General features: G+C 42.3%; 1 protein-coding gene across 4 annotated transcripts; it reads left to right on the top strand.

Annotated features, from left to right (window-relative positions):
* On the top strand, positions 1-27,675 carry Sephs1 (selenophosphate synthetase 1). 4 transcript variants are annotated; one of them, XM_027405192.2, is made up of 9 exons: positions 1-138; positions 2,771-3,042; positions 6,923-7,026; positions 9,228-9,335; positions 10,698-10,852; positions 13,809-13,899; positions 16,277-16,376; positions 23,622-23,834; positions 25,768-27,675. In XM_027405192.2, the coding sequence occupies exons 2-9, from the start codon at positions 2,850-2,852 to the stop codon at positions 25,980-25,982; spliced, it is 1,179 nt and encodes a 392-aa protein (XP_027260993.1). In that variant the 5' UTR covers positions 1-138; positions 2,771-2,849; the 3' UTR covers positions 25,983-27,675. The 4 variants fall into 4 exon arrangements, with proteins under 4 accessions (XP_027260993.1, XP_035298719.1, XP_027260994.1 ...); XM_035442828.1 differs by having other exon boundaries at positions 10,731-10,852; XM_027405193.2 differs by lacking the exon at positions 1-138 and adding an exon at positions 620-857.
* The last annotated feature ends 101 nt before the right edge of the window (positions 27,676-27,776 follow it).

A 27,776-nucleotide genomic window follows, 5' to 3' on the forward strand; every position in this document is an offset into this window, starting at 1 on the left:
CAAGCGCGGGGCCGTGCCGCCGCCACCGGGAGCAGCATTTTTATTCAGGCGACGCTTAAGGGAGCCCGGCGCGCCCGGTGCATTGTGGGAGCGCCGCGGCCCGTTTTCGGGAGGAGGCGGAGGGCGCAAAGCGAGCCGGTAAGCGGCGGGCCTGGCGAGGGGGGGCGAGACAGCAGGCTTAAAGGGGAATATCGGGCCGCAGGCCCGGCGCGGCCGTTGCAAATCCCCCTCCGGGCCGCCCGGGACGGCCGGGGAGCCGTGCACCGGGGCCCTTCGCGCGCCCTGCCTGGAGAGGGGCCGAGCCCAGGGTTTGGTGGGGCCGCTTTAAAAAAGAAGCGCCGCCCGCGCCGCTGCCTCTCTGCCGTCGCCGCCGCGGCACGCGGGGCCGGGAGAGGAGGGAGGAGCGGAGGGGGAGGGCGGCGGCGGCCACGCAGGGGTTAATCTTTTCGCCCGCCGACATTTTTGTGTGGCGGGCGGGACGGGGAGCCCGCGCGCGCGCGCGCGCGCGCACGTTCGCAGCGCCGTAGCCGCCGGTGTCCTGGCGCTGCGCCTTGGGCTCCCCGCCCACTCGGCCCCGTGTCCCTCCGGTCCCCGCCGGCGACGGTCACCGCGACGGCGGCGGCGGCAACGACGACGACGCCGGGCCTGTGGCGTGGCATGGCCCTGCCCGCGGCGCGGCACCGTACAAAGAACGCGGCCCGCGCCCGCCGTGCCTTTAAAGGCGGCAGCCTGAGATTTAAGGTGTCCCCTGAGTGGCATCCTCCGCGTCCGGCCCCATGGAGGGCGCGGGGCCTCGGCGCGCACGCCGCGGCTCCCGGGCCTGTGTGCACGCGCGGGGCCTGGGGACTGGCGGTGAGGTAAGTCTGCTGTCCCACTGCACCCGGTTGCCGGAGTCCGCCCCGCACGCGGGAGCGAAGGGGTTAAACGCGGTCTTTAAATATTCATGTCATTGTTTTAAAGGTGTAAACATGTGGCTTCCAGGTCGGACTTACTCTCTTCTCTCCAAAGCACAGCCAATTTCATCCTCCCCCAATAGCTCGAGTTTGCTTGGAGGTTAAGCCCACCGTGGGGACTTAACGTCTCCTTCTGTTGAGTTTTAGAACTGAGTTTTCTGGATGTAAGGTGTTTTTAAACTTTCCTAACCAGAAAATGTAGAGAAATACAGCGTGTAAAAAGAAAGGGACTGCACAGAATCTCTTTCCTTCCTTTGGCTTGTGGCCGTAGGATAGGGTTGGAGGTAGGAAAATAGATGCCTTGGGAAGTGCAGTTTCCCAGTTTTGTACCTGGTGGAGACGAGATAGGGTTAAATGCAAGGTTTTTTGTTTTGTTTCGTTTTGTGCGAGGGAGTTTGCTGTTCCAAACCTTGCTTCGGAGTTGAATTGTAATTCGCCATTGTAATTTTCAAACAAGCATCAAAATTCCCATCTCGGTAACTTGCTTGGTTCACACTGCTCTTTAGAGACGTTTGGTTTCTTTGAATGATGTATATATATATAATCTGTAGTTTCCCGCTGAAATCATTGCTCATGTCATGTTTGGAACGTCGGTTTGAATAACTGCCCAAATTTGGGCTTTGTGAAATTTATTTTAAATAAGTGATATGCTTCCCGGGGGATGGAAAACTCTGTAATTGGTAATTATGTTCTCAATCATGAATTTTATGGGAGAAACTGACCCTAAAACTTGGGGTGTATGTAATCCTATGCCCAATAAAGCATCAGTCGGAAAGTTTGTAAATCCCAGGGAGCATTTACTGAATTTTGATTTGATGGAAGGCTGCAAACAGAAGAGCTTGTGCCAGAAATGCAGTGAGTGGTACCCAGAACCCATATTACTAGTTATTTCGAGTGATACTGTTTCATTTTGGCATGAGCTAGTAATGAGCAGTAGTGTGTTTTGTCAGTGGTGTGTGTGCTGTTTTGTTGGGTGGGATGTTTGCTTTCTAGGAATGCTAAAAACTTCAGAGAACTTTGCAAGCACCCTCCTTAACACAAACCCTACTGTATTTTACAGCCATTGGAAGTGTTTGGGGTTTTTTGTTGTTTTGTTTTTGTTTTTTTAAGTAGTGTCCTTCAGTGACATCTATTAGTTTGGTACTGTGTTATCTGGTTGCGAGGAAAACTTGTTTTTAAAATTAGGATTTAGTGTCTTGAAGAATACTGCCAGGGAGAGTGGGGACACCTGTAATTCCAGTACTTGGGAGGCAGGGCCAGTCTGGTCTACAAGGTGAATTCCAGAAGTCAGAACTATATAAAGGGACTCTATCTCAATTAAAAAAAAAAATCATGGGTCATGGGATGCATTTGTGTCCTGCTTTCTGCAGTTTCTGATGGCTATTTTATTATTCTGTGAGAGAGCAAAAGACAGCTGTAGGTTTACCAGCAAAATGGCTAGCTAACACCTCTGCTTTCTAAAACAGCCTTTGGCTGGCAAATAGTGAATACCAGTTTTCTTAGCCCTGAACCCCAGAAGAACTTTGGAAAGTAACTGCCCAAGTGTCGGGTTCCACATGGGCTAAGGGCTAAGGGCTTAGCTAAGGGCTAAGCTTGCCCTTAGCCACCATTATAACCACACTCCCACCATGAGGTTCAATAGGTGTCCATGATGGTACTCATCATCTGCTACTCCAGCATGACTTAAAAGTACTTCCCTGTGGTCTAGGCAGTTGCAGTCCTTGCCCCTTTCCCTAATGTGTATTCACTCACCTAATTCTTGACAAATACCTGTTCAGAGTCTTAGCAATGACTTTTTGTGTTTTGGTGGTACCTAGGTGGATCACAACCAGAAAACCTGGTGGATAAAGAGAGGGAGGGGAGGGGCTGAACTGTGAAGATTGTGGCCCCAGAACCATGTCTACTCGGGAGTCCTTTAACCCGGAAAGTTATGAATTGGACAAGAGCTTCCGCCTAACCAGGTTTACTGAACTGAAAGGCACAGGCTGCAAAGTGCCCCAAGATGTCCTACAGAAATTGCTGGAGTCTTTACAAGAGAACCACTTCCAAGAAGATGAGCAGTTTCTGGGAGCTGTTATGCCACGGCTTGGTATGTATACCATGTCTTGGATACTCTGGCACTCAGAGTGTAGTCAACAGTCAGCAACCAGATTTTTCCCTGTGTTGCTTTGTTCTGTCAGAGGATCTCAATGTCCATTGTAACTGCTAAAGTCACTTATTTAAAGGAAGAATTTGAAAAGCATCAGAGCATGGAGTTGGCAGGTTTTAAATTATAGAGTATATGTGTGACATCATTATACTACAGTAAGATATTTTTTACTTTCATTTTTTTTGGTTAGCTGAGGCTAAGCAGAAACTCCTGTCTTTTCTCTCAAATAGCCTCTACAATGCCATATTCTCTTCATTGCCCTAGTGAAAGTAGGGACTAGGGGTTCTTTGCAGGATGTTTGGGTTGAAAACTTGAGGGTACACAAGACTGCTGCAGACTTGGAAGAGAATACTGGGGAGTTTGAGGGCCTCAGTGAGTTTGATCCTCCTGACCCATATCTTTAACACAGAGGGAGAGAGAGACAGGGACAGACAGACAGACAGACAGACAGACAGACAGACAGACAGACAGACACTGTTGGGGGTGGAGTGGGTGTTGGTGTGAGCTTGTAGTCCCAGGGCAGAGAAGGAAGAGACAGATAGATATGTTCCTGGGGCTTGCTGGCCAGCCATCGTAGCCTACTTGCTGATTCCCAGGCCAGTGACTTTGTCTCCAAAAAAGGTGAACAAATTTGAGAACTGCCGCTCTGACCTGTATGTGCATGTACACACGTTTCTGTACCCATCCACATCATACGCACACATACACACAAAGGAGAGAAGACAGCATGAACTTGAAATTGACCCCAGAATGCTGACTGGAGCTGAGGGCAATGTTGTTTTCTTTTCTAAATTCTTTGTGTCATTAGTGGTTTCCCTTTCTCAAACACAGAGCTCACAAGAAAGTCTAGGCTCTGAAATACAGTTCTTTGGGTGTGTTTTGCTATGTGCATGATGTAAAACAGAGGCAGGAGCTGATGCAGGCCATTGAGGAGTGCTGTTACTGGCTTGTTTAACATGACTTGCTCAGCCTGCTTTTTTTTTTTTATTCCTTCAGATTTTTTTTAATTTTAATTAGAAACAAGATTGTTTTACATGTCAATCTCAGTTCCCTCTCCCTCCCCTCTTCCCCTACCACCACCACCCCCAACTAAAACCCTACCTATCACATATCCTTTCTGCTCCCCAGGGAGGGTGAAGCCTTCCATAGGGGGTCATCAGAGTATATCATATCCTTTGGGATAGGGCCTAGGCCCACCCCCATGTGTCTTGTCAGCCTGCTTTCTTAAAGAACCCAAGACCACCAGCCCAGGGATGGCACCACCCACGATGGGTGGGCCCTCCTCCATTATTCACTAATTGAGAAAATGCCCTACAGCTGGAACTTACGGAGGTATTTTTTTTTATTGTAATTGTTTTATTATTGATTCTTTGAGAATTTCACATCATGCATCTCAGTTCCATCCATTTTCCAGTTCTTCCATGTCTGCTCCACCCTTGTAGCCCCCCCAAAAGAAAACAAACAAAAACAACAATAGAAATTTCATTCTTCTGTCTTTTCCCACCTCTCCTTCATATATTCTTTAGTCATAGTGGCCTTGGGAGCTTGGGTGTATCACACAGTATATCCTTATGCCTAAACAGCTTTACTTGCAAATATTTATTGCAATGAGTTGTTGGTCTGGTTCAAGGCCTCTGGTTTCTGCTACACCATCAATACTATACCCTCACCAAAACTTCTTTCAGATATCCTGTTGCTGCTGCAGTCATGGAGATCCTGTGGCTGTGGTTCTACAGCCCTTCACGCACTTTGCCAGGTCATAGATTGGTAGATGTTGGGGTGAGCCAAATCAAAGCCCTAGATGTGGGCTTGGGTGGTAGCTGAGTTGGTCAGTCTGGGCCTGCACCAGGACTGCCCCCCTCAGGCAAGGATCAGGGCCAGCTCTCCTGCATGCATGGTGAGGGGTGGGTGGGTCCAGCTCTCCCATTGTGGAGGCATTTTCTTTTCTTTTTTGTTTTGTTTTTGTTTTTTCAGACAGGGTCTCTGTTGCTTTGGATCCTGTCCTGGAAATCACTCTGTAGACCAGGCTGGCCTTTAACTCACAGAGATCCACTTGCCTCTGCCTCCTGAGTGCTGGGATTAAAGGTGTGCATCACTGGAGGCATTTGCTTAATTGAGATTCCCTCCTCAGATGACTTTAGCTTGTGTAATGGTGACATAAAACTAGCTGCACACTAAGTAAAGGAATGTTAAGAACTAGAGAGACAGCTATCAAGCATGTGTTATTGTTACTCTAGTATGATAAGTGTGTTCTTTTTTTGATAGAGGACTTCAGTTTTTTGAGAAGACCTAGAATTCCCATAACTTGGCCAGAGCTTCTCAGTCTGAGCTTCTTGCATTTAACCTCCCCCCAGACTACCTTTACTGTGTCCTCTACCTGTACTATTGGACTATCCCTGGCTCTCAATTTGAATCTCTAGTTTTTTGAGACTCATCTCAGACTTATCCCTTCTTTATTCCTTACAGTCGGTGTGAGGGAGAAAGAGATCAAACCCAGGGCTATATGAATGCTAGACAGGCCTACTCTCCTCCTGAGCCCATAGATACCTTCCTGACTCCCTTTTTGTGATGAAGGCCTATTGGTAATATTCCTGGACGCCTGTATCCTCCCCATAGAGATTCATCTCCTCCTCTTCTGTCAGTTGTGTATGTCATGACCCTGTATGATATACAGTAATGTATTATCAACCTAATTACAATCCACAGTCCAGGATGGCACCTTGAGCTCTTCCTGTCAGCTACATATTCAAGCTTCATAACAGTGTCCTCCTTCATGTGCTTCTCTTAGCTTGCCCTGTCTGAACTCCATGCAGTGGTTCTGGCCTCTCACCCAGCTCACCAAGGTCTCTTCTTTATATTAGTGTTTCACACAGTGTGGCTCCAGGACAAATCTGACCTGCCATGTGTTTGTGAATAAAACTACTAGAATGCAGCCTCACTCTTGTGTGAACATACAGTCTATGGCTGCTTTGGGGACATAACAGTGGAGTAGAAGCCTAAACTGCTTAGTGTATGTCCTAGCTTGCTTTCCTGTTGCTGTGATTGATAAACACAATGACCAAAAGCAGCTTGAGGAGGAAAGGGTATTCCGCTTTCAGGTTGCAGTCTCTTCTCAAGGGAAGCCAAGGAGGAGGAATACTGTGTGCTGGCTTGCTCAGCTAGCTTTTTAAAAGTAGTCGAGGGCTACTTGCTTAGGGATGGCACTATGAAATATATAGTATAAATACTCTGGGGGAAATAGAATAACATCTAGTATAACAACATCTAGATAATTGGTGTCACAAAATAGCTATTGATAAAATAACAACAGTTCCATTTGTATTGTTGTTATCTTCAAAGAAGTTCTGTATGAGCCAGTTGTGGTGGCACATGCCTTTATTCCGAGCACTTGGTAGACAGAGAGGCAGTCTGATCTCTGTGAGTTTGAAGCCAGCCTGGTCTACAGAGTGAATATAGGCTATTCAGGGCTGCATAGAGAGACTCTGTCTCAAAAAAAGAAAAGAAAAAAAAGGCATCAATCACGTAATTCAGGAATATAAAATAATAAGGAAAACAAAAAGAAAATGTCCAAGGCCTCAGTAAGGTTCAAATTTTTTGCCATATTACATCTTAGGGACTTCATAATTTTATTCATATTTCCTACCCTGTGCTGATTATATTTTGATTTAGTTGTTATTGATAGCATACACATAGTTTGGTTGGCAGTATAGAATTTGCTGTTATATTGTAGAAATCCTCTTGCTAAATGTTGCTCATACAAGATAAAATGCTTTTCTTTTCTCCTTTTATTTTTGGTTGCTGGCAACATCTACCTTCCCAGGCATTGGGATGGATACTTGCGTCATTCCTTTGAGGCATGGTGGTCTTTCCTTGGTTCAAACCACAGATTACATTTATCCTATCGTCGATGACCCTTACATGATGGTAAGTTTGGCCTTGTGTTTTTTTGTTTTTTTGTGATTGGAACTATTTTATGCATTTGGGTTTGGTTTTGGCTGGGTTTTGTATGTGCTTTTGGGTTTGGATTTTATGTTTGTTGTGTTTTTCTACTTTTGCTGTATCCCAATTATATTACCCTCCCCTGACCCCTGTAGTCACAAAAGCTGACATGTGTTATTACAAAGTATAGCAACATCTCCAGCCAGAAACACAGGGCATGTCTCCTCTCACACTTGACGCTAAATGAAACAGGTGAAACAGGGAGATCTCTGCTGCTTTTATACCTGAAGGTGTGTAACAGTAGCTGTTGTTTTGAGAGAGTGGTGTTCTCTGCATTCTTTCCTTGTACCTGTCTCTGACATTTGTAAAAGCACTGATTATAAATGTTTCCTTGCCACAAATAAAGGAACTTGGGAATCTTACCACAATTGGACCTCATATCCACCCAACACACACACACACCACATTTCTCTGTAGCCCTGGCTGTCCTAGAACCTCAGACTCAGAAATCTGCCTGCCTCTGCCTCCTGAGTGCACCTGAATTAAAGGTGTACACCACCAAGCATGGCTTACTTAGAATTGGACTTGTTAAATTTGTATTCTTATAAATGTTAGAGTAAATTGGTCACCCAGCCACCTGCATGCCCACTCACCACTGTATTACATGCCCCTCTGTGATCTAGGGGATCAGTGAATTAAAGTTTTGAGATGGCTCAGTGGGAGAAGTACTTCCATGTAAGAAGACCCCAGGACCCAAGTAAAAGCTGACTGTGGCAACATGCACTTCTAATCCTCATGCCCAGAAACAGACAGGAGGGCTCCTGGGGCTTGGCTGGCCAGTTGGGCTAGCCAAATTGTTAAGATCCAGGTTCAGTAAGAGACACTGTTTTGAAAAATAAGGTAGAAAGTAACTGAGGAAGACACCTGACATCAATCTCTGTCCTCCACATGGCATGTGCACACACACACACAAAGTTCTAGCTACTGTGCAGACACATTTGTCAGTCATTCGTTACGTGCTTACACCCAGCAGCCTTTTAATCTGCCTAGTCTTTAATCCCACTTCTATCAACCAGGAGAAGCCAATGAAGAAATGGGAATATCCCACTTGTTCAAAAATGCCAGGTGTCGTTCCTGGGTGTCGAGGACACTGGGATCAAGCTTTCCCTGTAGGAACTCAGGCCATGTGGTAGGAAAATGGGGACATTTCCCACTTGAGGACAGTATGAGTAGACAGGTTGTTAGGAACTATATTCCCATAAAGCAGCACACCCGAATGTCCTCCTTCCAAGTGGCAAAGCATCTCTTAAGAGCGTGTGAGAGCAGCCAGTACTGTCTGCTCATGGCCCATGATACCACCTCCAGGCTCCTTGTTGACAGTGGGTCTGCAGAAGGCTGCAAATGTTCCTGGAATTCACAAAAACAGAAACAGCCACTGCAGATGAGGTGCCGCTTTCATGTTCGTCATCCTTATGTCGGAAGGAAATCTTGTTATTTTTCTCTTTACTGCCTGTAAAAAAAGAAAAGAAAAAGATAATTTTGATAATGGCAACTTAATATTTAAAAAGTCTTCCAGAGCAATAGAATCTTTATTGCCACATTCCTACTGGATATTGTTTAAATTCCTTATAAAGCAGTAGAATTTACTGGGAATTTTTTTCCCCCCAATTTGTCTTTAGGCTTGTATGTTATTTATCCTATTTTGTTTTTCAAGCAAGATGATTTTCCTGTTTATTTCTTACAGTTTGAAAAAGAAACTGCAAAAGTTTCTTAATCCAATAACATAAAACCCATCTCTTAGTCTATAACCAGCCAAGGCAACTCTTCCCTGTGGTCTGCTGAGTGTGGGTTTCCAAGTTCACCTTTAGGCGACTGTATCAGGCCCCCTGTTCCCTGGTCTTTCCCAGACAGACCATCTGTCCTAACTGCTTCTCTTCCCGACACCCCAACTCCCATTCCCGTCTTCAGTCAGAGCTCTGAAAGTTAGTATGGGGAGGAATGTGAATTCTTTGGTGTGAGTGGGTGGCTGGACAGTTAAAGGAAGGTTCAGCTGAGAGTCTTGTCTTGGGAGCTGCCCTTCCTGGAAAGTCCCGAGTTCTTGAGGGCACTGCTTCATAGGCTCCATCTTTGTTTCTACAGATGGAAAATTCCTGGCTGTGTTTCTCATATCTCTGCTCTCTTCCTAGGGCAGGATAGCATGTGCTAATGTTCTCAGTGACCTCTATGCAATGGGCGTCACAGAATGTGACAATATGCTGATGCTCCTTGGAGTCAGTAATAAAATGACTGACAGGGTAAGTCAGAGGTTCACCCATTGGTATTTGGTTTGATTTCATTTTATAGTTATAAACATGGCCTCAAGTATTACAGCTCTCCATTTTGGGACATTTATCTGTAAATTAAAATAAGAGACCTAGCCTCTTTATCTTCTACCTTCTTTAACAGAAAGCTAAATTTATTTATTTATTTATTTCTCCGGGGGGGGGGGTGGACTTAAAGCTTGGCTATACACTAATAGTGCCTTAGTACCAGGCCTGAGTCAGGCATTGCCTTGTTGGCTCAGAACTGAGGACACTTAGATAACAAGCAGTCTCTGTTGCAGGCTAAGGCCCCCACGCTTTCACATGCTCATGTTTCTGTTACTGCCTGGTTGTCTGTCCTTTTTACCTGTTCTTTGAACCAGGGATGGATTCCTGTTTAGGTTATTGTTACTTAATTTTATTTTATGTGCATGAGTATTTGCCAGTATGTATCTGAGTACACACCATGTGTGTGTTTGGTACTGGAGTTAGATAGTCGTGTACTCTCGTGTGGGTGCTGGAAACAAAACTCAGGTTCTCTGTAAGAGAAGCCATGTTCTTAACCATTGAGCATCTCTCTATCCCCATTATTTAGGTTATTTTGACAAGATGTGTTTTTATTTCCATTCTCTTTCCATAACACCCCCCCATCAGTTTGTCATGGTTTACTAATAACCCAGTTTCCTGTGGTTTTTTTTTTTTTTTTTTTTTTTTTTTTTTTTTTTACCTAGCAGTGTGTGCTCTGACCAGTAGTACCTAGTGGTCTCAGCGAGGGCTTTGCCGAGGATGTCTTACTTCACATCTCTCAGCAAATCTTCCCATTCCTTGCTAGACATAAGCCCAAGCCTCTTTGAAAGCAGGGCTGTGTATGTGTAGTTAGCTTGTCTCGTGTTCTTTAGGACTAGCAGAGAGCTGATTTCTAATAGTCATCAGTGTCTAGGCCAGCCCTGTGGGCAGCTCATTATACTCCCTGCTCTTATCTGGGCTTCATTCACTTTGTAACCCGTAACACCTTCCAGCATTTGATAACATGCTTATAGCTAGAAACACTCCCTGCTTTATTGTACCCTACCCTGCCTGTCAGCTTTTGGCTCTCTGGAGGTTTTTATCTTTTTTTTGTTTTTGTATTTTGTTGTTGTTGTTTTTTCGAGACAGGGTTTCTCTGTGGCTTTGGAGGCTATCCTCGAACTAGCTCTTGTAGACCAGGCTGGTCTCAACTCACAGAGATCCTCCTGCCTCTGCTTCCCGAGTGCTGGGATTAAAGGTGTGCGCCACACACTAAAAAATGTAGAACCATCCTTTCTGGGTTTTGAACAGAATTGCATGACTTTTCATCTGTGTCCTTTTAAACCCTAGGAAAGGGATAAAGTGATACCGCTAATTATACAGGGTTTTAAAGATGCGGCAGAAGAAGCCGGAACCTCTGTAACGGGTGGCCAAACAGTGTTAAACCCCTGGATTGTTCTGGGAGGAGTTGCCACAACTGTCTGCCAGCCCAATGAATTTATCATGTAAGTTGGCTTTTGTTTCATGTCGGAATCTGTTTTTCTCTCATCCTCTCTAAAAATAAGATATATCAAGGCGTCATTCACTTGCTGTACAACTCACCCATTTAAAGTATGCAGTTCAGTGGGGTTTGGCCTATCCAGAGTATAGAATCACCAAGGTTCCTTACCACACTTTCATCACCCTGAGAGGGAATTCTTCTACTTAGTTATCACTTGCTGGTCCTTCATGCATAGCTTGGTTGGTCTCAATTAGTGTATTAACATGTACTATTTATTTTTTAAAGATTTTATTTATTTATTATGTGTATACAACATTCTGCTTCCATATATATCTGCATACCAGAAGAGGGCACCAGATCTCATAACAGATGGTTGTGAGCATGTGGTTGCTGGGAACTGAACTCAGGACCTCTGGAAGAATAGCCAGTGCTCCCAACCTCTGAGCCATCTCTCCAGCCCAACATGTACTATTTTTATATTCATAGATTTGTAGCATATATGGGAACTTTGATCCTATTTTTGAGCAATATTAGACCTTGTAAGTTTCAATTAACAAAAGTACATATCATGTTATTCAACAATTTATTTGTCTATTTTTGGTTTGGCTTTTTGAGACGAGCTGTCCTTCTGTATCTCATACTGATCTCAAACTCATGATTCTCCTGCCTCAGCCTCCTCGGTACAAGAATTGCAGTAAGTGCTGCCTTGACAGCTTTTCTGGTTTTTTATTTATTGTACTTGGGATTGAACACAGCTTCTTATGTCTGCTAAGTAGTACTCCACATTGAGCTCTATCTCCATGTCACCATTGTAAGTGTACAGTTCATTGGTTTTGTGAGTACGGGCTTGAGCAATCATCACTCTCTCCAGTACCCAGAATGTTTGTATCCCTCACAGCAAGCCTGTCTGCACTAGCAGACATTTCCAGTTCCTTCCTCCCCAAATGTTCTGGAGACCAGTAAGCTACTTTTTGTCTGTAAGGATTTGCCTGTTTTGAGCACTTTATATAAATGGAACCATGCTCAGTATGACATTTTTTTTATAGTTTTTTTGTTGTTGTTTTGTTTTTCTAGACAGTGTTTCTCTGTGTAGCCTTGGCTATCCTAAAACTTCCTTTGTAGACCAGGCTGGCTTTGAACTCACAGAGATCCACTTGCCTCTGTGGATTAAAGTACTGGGATCAAAGGTGTGCACCACCATCACCTGACTCCATAGTGCTTTTTTATGGCCTAATAGCTTTTATTTGTATATACCACAGTTCTGCTCATTGATTGGTGGAATTTGAGTTGTTTTCTCCTATTACTGTGAATGCTCTTCAAGTTCAGTTTTGTTTTGTTATTTTGTGTATGCACAGACACAAGTTCTCCACATCGCCTCCAATCCCCTCATTGTTCTATGATGTCATTCTGCACATAGCCAGCATCCCACTATGGTTTTGATTTGTGTTTTCTTGATGACTGGTGGTGTCAGGCATCTTATCTTGTAGTTTCCTTGGAGTAGGGAGAGCATTTCTCTGCATTCTTTGGAGATAGATTTCAACACAGATTGTCACTTCCCATGTAACGTTAAGAAAAGGCATCCTCAGACTGGAGATGTGGCTCAGCTGTTAAAGGCTAGGCTTACAGCCAAAATATATAAGAAAAGGCACCTTGTCCTATCTATCTATCTATCCATCTATCCATCTATCTATCTATCTATCTATCTATCTATCTATCTATTTTTGGGGAGGTAGGGGACAGCTTGAAGGAATTGATTCTTTCCTGTCACATGAGTCCTACAAATTGAACCCAGGTCCTGAGAGTTGGTGGCAAGGAGCCCCTGAGCTGTCTTTTTGTCCCTTACTTCAGTTTTTGATGAGTCGGTAGTAGGTATATGTTAACCTGGGTCAGAATTTAAAAGATATAAAAAGAATCTGTAGTAGAGTGGCCCTGATCTGTGTTGAGAGCTCAAGGTTCCCATTATAGGCACCCTCTTACTAGTATGTATTTGCTATTGGCAGCTCGGTTATTTTGATGCCATAACTAACACTCTAAGAGCAACCTTACAGTAGGTCATTAGGACAAGTTCTAGGAATCCCTAGGTCAGGTGGGTTGTGCCAGTAATGCTGACAGCCTGCCCTTCATAAAGGTTCCATTCCACAGCAGCGAACAAATAAGCCAGATTCTCCGTATCCTGATTGACAGTGTATTAACAGACTTAATCTTTGCTATTCCACTTGATGGTTTTTGGGTTTTGTTTGTTTGTTTGTTTGTTTACTACTGGGAGGTTGAACCCCCACTTGTTTGTGGAAGGAAATGGCTCTGCTGTTGAGGTCCAGCCCTTTCTGTCTTTCTCTGAGTTATTATTTAGGGCTGCTGTGTAAAGCAGCCTTTGATCTTCCTGCCATAGTCTCCCAAGTACCTCAGATGACATGTGGGTAGCACTGTGCCCAGCTTCTGCCTGGTGGTTTGAATCTTACTCATAAGAGTGAAGTTGAGCACATTGTTCACATTTAATTAGTGGAAGTGCTTTTGACTACAGTAGCTGAAGACATTCCCATTAAGCATCCTGTGTCTTACTTGGAGGTCTCCTTCTCCTAACAGACGGCATATGAAGTCCCAAGTTCTGTCTCCAGCAGCCACATAAAAGCTGGGTGTTAGCAGTATTTACTGTAATCCCAGCACTGGGGAGGCAAAAGGAGGCAGGTCCCTGGGGGCTCACTAGCCAGCTAATCTAGCCAAAATGGTGAGTTCTTTCAATGAGAGACCTTATTTCAAAAAATATTTGGTGGTAAAAGACTGAAGATACATAACACCCTGGCTTCTTCCTAACTCATACACATGTGTATTCATACACATACAATCATACGCCCAAAAAAAGTACAAAAACATTTTTTAGCAAAATTTCCCTTTTTGCTTTAATAGTGCACTAGTTTCCTTGGTTAGTTTGACTAGAACAGGTTCTTTTTTCTTTTCCTTAGGCCAGATAATGCAGTACCAGGGGATGTGCTGGTGTTGACAAAACCCCTGGGGACACAAGTTGCAGTTGCTGTGCACCAGTGGCTGGACATTGTAAGTAAAGGGCTGTTGAGGAGTGGGGCTGGTGTGAGGGTGGAGGTGAGCTGAACAATTAGCTCTCAGAGTTGATTTTTAGTTTCAGAGAGATTTTTTTAATTGTTTGTTTTTGTTTAAGTTGGAGGAAGGTTTGGGAAATGCAAACTTTAAATTTTACCCCTGTAAAGTTATCAGTAAAGTCCTTAGATTAATCATCCATATTCTTATAAATGAAAATTTAATCCATGTAATGTTTGAAGGAGGTAAGGCCCAACTTTAGGCATCAGATAATGTGAGATGAGAATTCTAGGAAGTGACATTCAAAATTATATAAATAGGGTTAGTTGTTGATATGTTAGTCATGAGGTTTGGGGTTGTTGTTATATACTAGTGTTGACTTTGAATTAATTAGTAACTAAGAACATTTAGATGTGTGATTCTTGTGGAGAATGAAGAGAGGGATATTCCCCCTAAGCAAGCATTATCCCACAGAGCTGTCATCTTTCTTTTTTTGTCATGACAGCTCCAATGACTAAGATTTTGCTCTCCCCTCATATATCATGGTGTGTTTAAAGAACTACCATCTGAAACTATCAGTCTTGGGAAATAGTTGGGAAAGAATAGTAAGGCTTATGTCATTTATCAGCCATTTATCTTGGTTTGATATAGCCACTATGAAATCTTGGAGCTCAGCAATCTTGGAGCACTGGCTGCTCTTCCAGAGGACCTGGGTTCTTTTCTCAGCACCCACTTGGTGACTAACAACTGTTCCAGGGGGACCCAGTACCCTCTTCAGGCCTCTATGAGCATTACATGCATGTGGTGCAGAGACTTAAGTGCCTCTAGGCAAGGCACCCATAGACATAAAATATTAAAAAATGGAATCTTTTCAGCTGGTAGTGACACTTTTAATCCCAGCACTCAGGAGGCTGAGGCCAGGCTGGTCTACAGAGCAAGTTCCAGTAGAGCCAAAGTTTCACAGAGAAACCCTGTCTTAAATAAAATGATAATTATAATAGTAATACATAAAATTAAATCTCAAAAAAATGTTTAATTTCAAAGGTGGTGACATTATTCACTTATTTTCCCTCGTTAGCCAGTAATGTAAGCCATCCTGGGAAGTTGCTGGGAAGATAGGCCACAGAAGTGCTGTCCAGTATGACTGTTTAGCCTGCACAGTCTTGCATGATGGGTAGAAGTAGGACAGGCATGGGGTGTCAAGAATGAGGGGGCCAGGGCCTTCTGGTCTGTCCACTTCTGCTTCACACACCATTGCTTCATTACTTACTTATTTTTGATGACTATTAAGAATTTTAAAGAGCAAGTTCCAAATACTATGTAATAACGTAATGTATGTGTGTGTGTTTGTGTTTGTGTGTATGTGTGTGCATTAGAGGCAATTGTCATATAGTCTGAGGATACTGGTTTTTGACTGCCATGGTAGGTACAGATATTAAAGTGGATGTTACTTCTGGATGAGATTCGAGTAATGGAGTTAAGGGTTTATTCCTGATGTCTAGCCAGTGGGTGGAAGGTTATTGGATTTTGTGATACTGGGTATTAAATTCAGACTCTCATATGCTAGGCAAGTTCTACCACTATAGTCCTGACCCCAGCACCTTGGGTATTGTTTGTAGTGTTCAAGACAGATAGTGAATGCATGAGTCATAGAGTACTTAGTGGTCTGTGGAATCTTTGTGCCATGAACTTACATTGTGGTGCTAAGTAAGGTCTTTTTGTCCTTTTGTTTGTACCTTATTTGCTGTCCTCAGCATGGACAGTTAAAAATGTCATATCTGTTTGTGTTAAGATAGCTGTAGTGCAGGAATCAGTTAAAGTAAAAAATATAACAAAAAATGGAAGCAATTTACCTATTAGAGGAGATGGGAAAGAGAGCCAAGCACATGGGAAAATTCTGTTCTTCTTACAGTGCACAAGGTTTTGTGAATACTAGTCAAGTGCTTGCCTGAGCTACATCATCAGGCCTTGAAAACAGTGTTAATAAAGGGATTTCTACCTGGCCAAATAAGAGTGGGATGCACAGGTTTCCATATCCAGCATGCTATGGTATTTTACTATGAAAATGTGGGATAAACAGACAATAACTTGGTGGTAGTTCCACTGAAAAATATTAGTCACAGAAGAGTACAGTTAAAACATTTTTGTCTTTACATACTAGATAAATAAAATTCCCAGTGATTGGGATGTGGCTTAGTGGTGGTACAGGATATGCTGAGCATGTGTGAGGTCCTGGGTTTGATCACCAGCAATATGCACACATATTAGACATACCCCAGTCCCAGAAGATGACTAAGAAAAATGTTCATTTTATAATTATTTAGAAGTAAAGATGAATCACATTTTCTCTTTCTCTCACCTGTGTTCCTATGGCTAGCCTGAAAAATGGAATAAAATTAAGCTAGTGGTCACCCAAGAAGATGTAGAGTTGGCATACCAAGAAGCAATGATGAACATGGCACGGCTCAACAGGACAGGTATGGGGTGAAAGCCATTCTGTTCAAGGGTTAGCAGATGTTCTGGGAAAGACCAAGTAACAGATACTTGAGGTTTAGTTGACAACATCCAGTCTTAATTCACAGTGGTCTTTTTTTCCCAACTCTTCAGTCATAAAAAAGTAAAGAAACCCAAGCTGGGGAAGAACATGACTGATGACTAAACACCATCATCTTCTCTTGGTTTTGTAGATTACTACTGGGAATCTCTAGGCAGATGGTGTTTAATTTATAGTTTCATTTATGACAGCTCCCTAATACTTCTCAACTTTTTAATGCGAAAGTAATACTGGTTTGTTGAACCCTGCTGTAAGTTGAGGAGAACCTATGTGTGGCATGTTCTCAGTAGAAGGTGTTAAATGTGACTTCTGTTAGATAATTTCTCATTCTAATGTCTACATGTGCCTGCCTCTCCTTCAAGCCAGTTGTCAACATGCATTTTAAGAATCCCAGTAGGGCACACTTTAATTGCAGCACATGGGAGGTAGAGGCAAATGGATCTCTTTGAATTCAAGGCCAGTCTGGTCAACAGAGTGAGTTCCAGGATGGCCAGGACTACATACAGAAACCCTGTCTCAAAAACCAAAACTGGAGAGGTAGCTCAGTGGTTAAGAGAGCCAGCTGCTCTTGCAGAAGATCAGAGTTTACTTCCTAGTGTCCATACTGTGTGATTGACTTCCAAGAGCACTTGGCATCATGTGCACATTCACATACACAGAATTTCAAAATAATGAAGTATTTTTTAATAAGAAAAAGAACTTCAGTAGAAACAGTGTTCCCATTCAATTGTGAGATAGACTCTTACTTACTCTTCTGTTGCGGTGACAAAACAAACACCATGACCAAGGCAACTGATAGAAGAAAGGGTATTAAATTATTTATTAGAGGCTTGTGAAATAGATGAGCCAGTGGTGGCCATTGCTCATTTCAGTCACTGCATAGGCTTTAATACATGATTTTAAACTAGTTAGAGATAGTGGCTTGTTTTACTTGAATGGACAGATGTAAACAACCTTATTGGGTAAGAGTTCTATTCATTTATGTAAAACATTACAAATTGGGTGCTGTACAAATGTCAAATTTTGCCCTTTTTCCATATATGTGTATGCATTTATATAGGTGAGTGCATGCCTGTGTTCAAGTATACATGCATGTGTGTGTGCATGTGTGTAGAGGTCAACTGTGAGTGCCCTTTACCTTATTTTTTGAGGCAGGGTCTCACTGACGTGGAGCCGACCTATTAGGCTAGGCTGGCTGTCCAACAAGCCCTAGGTGTTCATCTGTCTCCACCTCCCCAGCATATGGTACCAGGCACAGGTTTCATACTTTACTGAACTTTCTTCCTGGCCCTAGCTATTGTTTTAATTGTAGTAAAATAGCTTCCTTGGCCATAGACAAAAACCTATAAATAAGGAGTGTAGTAAAATTACCCTGGCTGAGCAGATTTTGCCTCCAGGCTTCAAAATATGTCAAGGGTAGAATATTCTAAAGCTAACTTTATTACAAGAAAGACAAGGCATTTAAAAACTGAATTTAGATGTACCATGGAGTGACATTTGTTTGGTAACTGGTTATTAGAACTTTCCCATTTCCGGTGTTTGCATTTAGATTTACTGGTCAGGTAACACAAAAATGTTCCAGCTACTCATCATGAGCCCCTTTGAAACTGGATCTGAGTTTTATATGATAGCCAGGGCATCATGTAGCATATTTGCAGCAGATCTCCTTTTGATCAAATTTCCATGTTTCTGATACAGTGTCTCCACTCTACAGTGTACACTGGTAGACACACACATACACACACACACACACACACACACACACACACACACACACACACTCTTTAATCAAATTACAACCATAATTCTAAGCAAGTCACTGTTACATTGCAGTTGTGAGAATAGCTATGAGAGCTTAGCTGTTTTTCTGTGATAAGAGTCAGCCATAGCACCCCAGAGGCCCAATGGATTATTAATTGTCTTTTTTCTTTTCTTTTTTTGAAACAAAGTATCAGGTATCACTATGTAGCCTTGGCTAACCTCTAACTCCCAGAGATCAGCCTGCCTCTGTTTCCTCAGTGCTGGGATTAAAGGCCTGCACCTCCATGCCCTCACCTTCCTCGGATTGTTTTAACAATGTGTCTCCAAAGATTTAACTTAAAATGTGTGTGTGTTGGGGAGTGCTTTTCTTTTAAACTTCAAATCAGTTAAATGTTCAGGGTGAGATAAATCACTCATTTGCCTATGACCTTTTATTTTTGTTTTGTTCTTTGAGACAGTCTCATGTAGCCTGGGCTGGCCTCCATTGACTTTGAATTTTTAGTCCTCCTGTCTGTCTCCTGAGTGCTGAAATAACTGTGAAATCACCTGATTTCATGTAGTGCTAGGAATCAATGCCTAACTAATGCAGCCTGATCTTATGGAGGTATTTTCTTAATTATGGTTCCTTCCAGCTTGTGCCAAGTTGACATAAGACAAACCAGTATACCAAGGCAATTCTTGACACTGTTTAAGCATCTTTTTTTTTTTTCTTTTTAAAGTATGTCTTCATGTGTCTATATGTATGAACACATTTGTGCAGGTGCCCTTGAAGGCCAGAAGAGGGCATCGGATTGCTTAGAGTTGGAGTTACAAGAGGTTGTGAACTTCTTGTGTTGGGTACTAGGAACCAAACTTGGGTTCTCTCGAAGAGCAGTAAGCACTCTTACATGCTGAGCTGTCTTTCTAGCTCCTACTTTAATCATCTTATACTGTTTTATTGGTGTTTGAACCAGTTAAATATTTTATAATTAAGGAGTCACTTCTCATGGGTCTTTTTAAAATCTTAAACATTATTTCTAGAAAGTTTGTTTTTAGCTTTTTGTGCACTGTCTCCCCCTAACCCTTTATACCTGTGTGAATATGTGTATGTGGGTGCCATGGGACTTACCTGATAGTCAGAGGAACAATCTCAGTTGGTCCTCACCTTCAGCCTTGTTTGATACAGATGGCTTGTTTACTACTGAGAAAGTCACCTGCCTCTGCCTCCCATCTCACCTGAGGAATGCTAGAAAAGCAGATGTTCCATAGGTCTAATGTTGGTTCTGGGGATCTGAATTCAGAGCCTCGTGCTTGCATGGCAAAGTGCTTTACCCACTGAACCATTTCTTCACCTACTAATGTCTTCTGACAGTATTTGCTATGTAAACATCTGCTGTATTTGGCAGTCGAACAAAGCAAAGTCAGCGGAGGCAAGATGGGCTCTTCAACAAATGCTGCTGGAACAAGTAGACACTATTTGCAAAACCAAAAACAATCTAGGCACGAACCTTTATCTTTCATAAAATTTAACCCAGTTTATACCAAGAATGCCCAAATCCTCCACAAATATATTCTCCCAAGCCAACTACTCAGGAGGCTAAGGGAAGAGGATCATAGGTCAAGGTCTGTCTGGTTAAACAGTTTATTGCCAACCTGGGCAAAGTGGTGAGGCCCTGCCCCAGAACTCCAGAAAAGGGTGGGGGGAGCAGATGGGATAATATGCTTCCAATAGAGAAGTCATTTTGGTTTTGTTGTTTGAATTTTCAATATAATATCTATAAATTTTGTATATAATATAGTATATATACACGCACACATTGTTTTTGTTTTTTTGAGACAGGGTTTCTCCCTGGCTGTCCTGGAACTTGCTCTGTAAACCAGGCTGCCTTTGAACTCACGGAAATCTGCCTGCCTCTACCTCCTGAGTGCTGGGATTGAAGGCTCAATATAATATGTTTTTATCATATTCTTTCCCCTCTCTAGAAAAGGTTTTTTTTCTTTTCATTCTTTTTTTTTTATTTAAATTAGAAACGAGCTTCCTTTCAATGTCAATCTCTAGAAAAGTTTTTAAAACCAATGCAGATCAGTAGAGAAATACCAATGCCTAAGTTAAAGCCTCTTGTTTCTACCTGATTCCTGTTTAGAACATGTTTTCTGTTTTTTTCTTTAAGACCTTTGTGTTTTTGCTTTGGGAGATTTCTACCTATTGTTGATTTAGCTCTTCATATATGAGGGAAAGAGTTCACCTTGTAAAGGTGACAGTTCTGATACATGGTTGATATTGAGTCTCCCCCACCACCACCACAACACCTACTAAAGCACACTTGAATAGCACTTGGGAGTTAGAATTGCGTGTTACTTGAAAGATCTAATTAAACTAAATTTTGGTACATAGCAGTGGTACATGATTTCATGTTATGTATCAAAATGCTTTGAAATGTACTTGTATTGAAATAGAAATGTAAAGATAGTTGTGGAATATGTCTATTATATTTTCCTTATTGTTTAGAGCATAAAATATCTTTTAAAAAATTATTCTTACTGAATAAGGGTAAATGAGTACTGTAACTAAAAATATTTTTAAAACTTTGTCATGTTTTCATATATATATATATATTGCAAATTATGTCATTCCTAATTACCCAGACTTTGTGGTTATTTTAAAGTCAATTTTATACTTCTTTAAAAACAACAGCAAAAAAAAAAAAATAGTACAGAAAAAAATTATACATAGCTGTCCATCCCAAAACAACATCAGTTTACTTTTTTAAGTGTTCCTCCATGGCTTTTAAATATTTGCCTTCAGCTTACTGTTGTTGCCTTAAACTAGTGGTCATTACAAGTGCACATGCACTTAGTGGCTGCTCTTACTCCTTTCTCATTATGATTATTTATCCATGTCATTATATATACAGCATTTTGAATGACCAAATCATGTTCTACTAGAAAAACAGTCTACTTATGAACAGTCTATTTTAAAATGAAACTTCTCATAGTTTTTACTTACTAAGAAAATAGAACAGTACAACTGTAGTCACACTGACATTTGGCAGTAGAGCAAAGCCAGACCAGAAGAGGGAAATAGATGGGGTTTTTAGCAGATGGTGCTGGAACAAGTGCACATCCATATGCAAAAACAGAAATAAAAGATCGCGTCTTTTATAAAAAGTAACTCAAAATTGCTATAGATCTAAACATACTAAAGAACTGTAGACCTCCAAGAGCATAACACAGAAGAGGATTTAGGTGGTAGTAGGCCTGGAGATGGGTTTTTAGATACAATAGTTAGATAAACAGAAGTTTTATACTATCTGAAAGAAGAAGATGGATATTGAATGTAATTAGGATAAAACTGAGCTGGGCATTGGTGGCGCACACCTTTAATCTCAGCACTCAGGAGGCAGAGGCAGGTGGAGCTGTGTGAGTTGGAGGCCAGCCTGGTCTACAGAGTGAGGTCCAGGACAGCCTCCAAAGCAATACAGAGAAACCTTGTCTCGAAAAAACAAAAAAAAAAAAAAAAAGAAAGAAAAAGAAAAAAGAAAAAAGAAAAACTGTTCTGTGCACAAGGCGCTTGGGCAATAGCTTATCTGAGAAAGTGCTTGCTCACCGTCATGAGTACTTGGGTTCAGTTCCTGAAAAGCTGCTATGGTGTTATACCCTTGAAATCCTAGTGCTGCAGGCAGAGGTAGGTGGGTCCCTGGGGCTTGCTGCCCCCCAACCTATTATGACCAATGAGCCTCAGGTCTCAGTATCTCAAAAAGCAAAATGAAGGACTCGAGAGATGGTTCTGTGACTAAGAGTACTGGCTCTCTAATGGAGGACCTGGATTCAATTCCCAACATCCATATGGCAACTCACAACCATCTATAATTCTAGTTCTAGAGCACTGGATGCCCTCTTCAGGCCTCCATGGGCACCAGGCTCACAAATGCAACCTAAACACCAATCCACATAAAATAATAAAAAATATTTTTAAAAATCACAAAGCAAGATGGATGGCACCTGAGGAATGATTCCTGAAGTTGCTTCTCATCTCCACATGTACACATACACACCACATACATGTGCACACACGGAAGACAAAAAGGCAAGGCATAGAGTGGGATGAAATCATCTGGTGGCCAAAATTCATGACAAATTCTCAAAACTCAAAAATAAGAAAACAACAAAATTAAAAAGATCTGAACTGACACCTCACCAGAGAAGGCATACTGGCAGTAAGACATCCAGAGATGCTCGGGATTATATGTCCTGAGAGAATTGCACATTAAGACAGTGAGGTGTTCCTTACACCTGTCAGAATGCCAAAGTGCAGGCACCAACAACACCAAATGCTAACAAAAACGGGAAGCAACAGGAACTCTTGTTCATTGCTGGTGGGAATGCACAATGCAGATCCACTTTCTAGCAGAGTTGGACTTCTTGTTACAGAACTAATGTTATTGCCATATGATCTAACAGTGGTGAGCTTGGCTGTTTGCTCCAGAGGAATTGTCACAGAAATCTGCATACATTGTTTACAGTGTCTTTGCCCTTAACTGCCATGCTTAGAAACAGCCAAGATAAGTGATCAGTGGGTGAACAGATAAAATGGCATGTCCAGATGGTGAGATATTACTGAACAGTTTTAAAAGGCAGGGAGCTGCCAATCAATGAAAGAGCCTACTGTGTGTTGCTAAATGAAAGAAGCCAGTCTGAAAAGATCATGACCTTCCTGAAAAGGCAAACCATGGAGACAGTGTAGAGATGAGTGGCTGCCAGGGCTGAGAAAGGAGGAAGGGCTAGTAAAAGAGGCCCACGAGGCCAGGGCAGTGAAGCCCCTTCTCGTGATTATGTTACACATTTATAAGCACATGGTGAGCCCTCATATAAATCATGGATCCTAGTTGATGGTAAAAATACAACTTTGACTCATCGAATGCACCATGCAAAGTGTTTCCACAGGCCATGTGAGAGCTCTGAATGATATTTTGCTCAGTTTTTGTCTAAACAGCTCAGTTAACTGTTTTTCCTCAATGCTGTTATGAATAAGAAAACCTGAAGGCCTGGTACGGCACATGCTTGTATAATTCCAAAGCTTGGAAGGTGATGCAGAAGGATTAGGAGTTTGAGACAAGTCTGGATCACCATATCTCAAAGCTTTAATGAGTAAAAATTAAAAGAAATCTTGAAACGTGGTAGTAAATTGTAGGGTTTTTTTTTGACAGGTTTCCTCTACAGCTTTTTCATTTAGTAGGAAGTTGGCCTTGATGGAACTGTTCTAGGTTCCACATGGCTGAGTGGCTTAGACTGCTAGAAGAACCCAGCTTCCAGCCTTTGACCCTGGTCTCTGTTGACTTTCTAACCCTGCTTTGTGCCATCTCTCTCTATAGAGATTTTGAGTGGGGAAAGGTGAGTTTTTCTCAAGTCACTCCTCTGCCTCTCTCAGCTGCAGGCCTTATGCACACGTTCAATGCTCATGCAGCCACTGACATCACAGGCTTCGGGATTCTGGGCCATGCACAGAACCTGGCCAAGCAACAGAGGAACGAGGTGTCATTTGTGATTCACAACCTTCCTGTGCTGGCCAAGATGGCAGCCGTGAGCAAAGCCTGTGGAAACATGTTCGGCCTTATGCATGGGACCTGTCCGGAAACATCAGGTACAAGGGTCCTGTTCCCTGATCAAGCTAAGAAAGCCTTGGGCACCAGTGAGTCCCCATTTTGTATGAGGTCAGGCATGACAGCCATGCCTCTCCTGCTGTGGGTTTGCAGTGCCCTCTGGTGTGACTGAGATGCTGTTTTGAGTTAACTGTAGCAGAGACTGTGTCTCCTTTTTGATATAGTGGTGTGGAAGATGGAAGCTCAGGAAAGACAGGTCATATCTGATTCACTGGGAACTTAATCCTTGAACTCTTAACAACCGTAGATAAGATGAAACAGACTGCATTTTTTTTTTTTTCTTAAAAAGCATTTAAACTTGGTGTTTTAGCACGGTATTCCCTGTTACTTGGACAGCAGAGTCAGGGTAATTAGTTTGAGGTTAACCTGTACAACATAGCAGAGCCCTGCCTGTCTCAACAAAAAGAGAAAAAGATCCAAGTGTGTCTTGCACATGCTTTAATCCTCTTGCTCAGGGGGCAGAGACAGGAGGATGGCTTCAAGTTTGAGACCAGCCCAGGCTATGTACTGAGATCCAATTTTAAAAATAAAAAGTTGTTTTAAGAGTCGGATAGTATGGGGCTGGAGAGATGGCCCAGAATTTAAAAGCATGTATTGCTTTTGCAAAGGGGAGTTTCCAGTACTCATATCTGGCAGCTCACAACTGCCTGTAATTCCAGCTCTCCGGGAGCTAATGTCTCTGGCCTCCATGGACACCCTCACTAATGAGCAGAGGCATAATTAAAAATAATAGTGATCTTTAGAAAATGTGGCATAGTGTATGTACTATGTTTCAGCGTGTATGTACTGTGCTTCAGGGCATATGTAGTACTTTCAGGGTGTATGTACTGTACTCCAGAGCATATGTAGTATGTTTTAGCATATATGTACTGTGCTTCAGAGTGTATGTAGTATGTTTCAGGGTGTATGCACTGTACTTCAGGGTGTATTATTTTATTTCAGGGTGTATGTACTGTGCTTCAGAGTGTGTATAGTATATTTAGGGTGTATGTACTGTACTTCAGGGTGATACTTCCCTTTTCCCCATGTTTCTCTTTCTCCCTTTCCCTTGCTGCCTCTATTTCCTTCTAAGTTCTTTATCTCCTATTTTTTTCTTCTTCAATTTTTCTCATTTCCATTTCCTTTTCTCTATTACTACTTTTACATACATTCCTAGACCCAACTCCCAGGAAACTGATTGTCATGGGCCTGGGTCCCTAAAAGATTATGGTATCAATCCAGGGTTAGAGCCCACAGAACCCTCTGCAAGGACTTGGCATCCTCAACTTGTAGCTCACAAAAAGTGTTTCTAGAAGTAGTTAGAACTGCTTTAGCTGCCATCTGGCTGGAGCAGTTTCTACCACCTAGTGGGCACCAAGTGAGTATTACATGAGTTTTCTGAGAGTTTTTCCCTGGTCTCTTAGAAACTCACGCTTTCCTGCCTGGCTGCCAGGAAGAAAAATTGGTCTTTTTGTGTTCGGTAGAAAGTTAAGAGTCAAGACTAGCATGCAGATATCTTCAAGGAAAGACTTTCTGATGAGTAGTAAGTTTAAAAACATTGACACAGCCTCATTCTGGGAGGGATGAGGCATCCATGCAGGGAAGCACAGTGAAAGAGTCCCCTTCTCTTGTTGGTGTCCTAGTATGGAATAGAAGGTCACTGCCCTTGTGATTCTGGCCCCAAACGCCTTTCTTTTCTGCTTGTGTTTCCGTAGTGTGGAGGAGAAGGTTGCTGTCCTGTGATTAGGTAGGTCATTTTCAGTTTGAAGTTAGCTGGGTTTGTTAGTGTGTTAACATAGTAGGAGTTTACCAACAGATCACTTGCCTTGTCTCTGGAGTGGAGCAGCCTCTCGGTGTGAGTCAGCTTTGGTGGAGGCACAAAGCCCTCTTCTCTCCCAGTGCCACATATAGTAACCTCTTCTCTTTCTTTGCCAGGAGGCCTGCTAATCTGTTTACCACGTGAGCAAGCAGCTCGGTTCTGTGCAGAGATAAAGTCCCCCAAATACGGCGAAGGCCACCAAGCATGGATTATTGGGATTGTAGAGAAGGGCAACCGAACAGCCAGAATCATCGACAAACCTCGGATTATCGAAGTTGCACCTCAAGTAGCCACGCAAAACGTGAATCCCACACCTGGTGCCACCTCCTAATCTAGACAGAAATAGCTATTGGATTTTGTTTTTAAATAGATCTATTTCCTTTATCATCACTTCAATTAAAGACTCTAAGAACAACAAAAATCTCATTGTGTCTACACATCTGGTGACCCTAGGTCAGTTTGTGAGTGGATGCAATTAATAAAATGAAATCCATGGCCTTCTTTTCCTGTTACATTAACTGAAGATGCACCCAACCTCGAGGCAGCTTCTGAGTTGAGAATGATATTGTTATCCAATACTGTTGATTCATTTTGAATCTTTAGATGCGTATCTCTTGCCGCATAGGCTTTCTAAAGGTGCTTCCCACCCCAAGACATTACTGAGAGCAGTGTCACCTGGCAGTCTGTGTCTTCTCATTTTCTATTTAAATGTCCCAGTTGGCATTCTAGAAAGACAGAATTGGTAAGTGACATGATGGTCTCCCAGTAGTCAGAGGGTTGCATGATTCCTTCGAGTCTGTGATTTGTAAAGCTGAGTCTAACAACTCGAGGGCATTTCTTTGACCCAGGACATTCTCCAGTAGCTCACTCAGTTCAGTAAGGCAGGTGCTTTACTCTGCATGGAAAGCACTTGGAGTAAAAAAAACAAAACTTTTTTTTTTTTTTAAGCTTTCCTGATACTTGCAGTAATACCATTAACGGTTCTTCACCAATAGGAAAAAGGATACTTTTGCAATGTAATTAGATGTTCTATAGTGTGACAAGGAATTGCCTTCCGATGGGGGTTCATGTATAATACTCATTTATAATTCAGTATCTAATTTACTTGGCAAATAATTTTTAAATATAATCAATAATAAAGACTGTTCTGTGGATGGTAGCGTTTAATACATTTTATATTTTGTATAGTGATTTCAGGCCTCTTGTTTAAAATCAGCAGCTCTTTAGCCTAATTCTTAGCATCATTTTGTCTCTACGCCCATACTTTTCTGTGCGCGCATTTTGTGATCTTTGTTAAAAACCTGCATTGCCAACATTGCAGCTCAAACATAAAAGTTGTTATTCAAATAAATATTTAATTTTTTTAATTGCTCTTGTATAATCAAATGCCCTTTTTAGTATTATTTTAGAAGCATTTGGGAGGGTTTTGCCTAAAGTACAATTTATTGGGAAAAACTAGATTTTAGTTTTATAAAACTTTTAAGTCTTTCATGGGACCTATATTTTCTTGAATTAAATTTTGTAGTTCTAGAACAAATAGGCAATCTACAAAGGTGTTATCTGTGTTTCTTGAAAACAGGGGCTTCCTTATCTTTTAACCTCTGAGGCAGCTGGGGGTTCCCATTGTTAAGCACAAGGGCACTGGTTCCTCGAGCGCCTGTCTTCAGTAGAGGAAAAGCATCACATCCTCAGGTCTTTCTCACAATGCTTCCTGCTAACAGGCCCCAAAGCTGCACTTTGTAAACTCGCCCATCCTCCTCAACACAGAAAACCAGGAACCCGCCACTGGGCAAATGGAATTCCCTGAAAGGAAGAGGCTGCAGCGTGGTTGTGTCCTTCAGGAGCCACTGTGTCCACCTAGAGCTGGAACTGATGCCATCAAACCTGGCTCCGGGCAGAGGAAGATGTCAGAGAAGGACATTAACTGGACACTTTATAGGAATCTCTATAATGTTGGTCCTCGAAAGTACACACCAGTGGTCTGCAAAATAAAACATGTTGGAATCCTGAGTGCAGAAAACATACTGTTGGGCTTCTTCTGTTTTGTTTTTCTTAAAAAGGTGAAATCGGAGCTAATTCTATGCCTGGTCTGTCCCTAGAGATGGTCCTTTTCTTGGTGGCAAAC

The sequence above is a fragment of the Cricetulus griseus genome, chromosome 3, assembly GCF_003668045.3.
Source record: "Cricetulus griseus strain 17A/GY chromosome 3, alternate assembly CriGri-PICRH-1.0, whole genome shotgun sequence".
NCBI lineage: Eukaryota > Metazoa > Chordata > Mammalia > Rodentia > Cricetidae > Cricetulus > Cricetulus griseus.

Coding starts and splice junctions, on each gene's coding strand:
- Sephs1 (XM_027405192.2), top strand. CDS start 2,850: ATGTCTACTCGGGAGTCCTTTAACCCGGAAAGTTATGAATTGGACAAG. Junction 3,043..6,922: donor AGCTGTTATGCCACGGCTTG/GTATGTATACCA, acceptor CTACCTTCCCAG/GCATTGGGATGGATACTTGC. Junction 7,027..9,227: donor TCGATGACCCTTACATGATG/GTAAGTTTGGCC, acceptor CTCTCTTCCTAG/GGCAGGATAGCATGTGCTAA.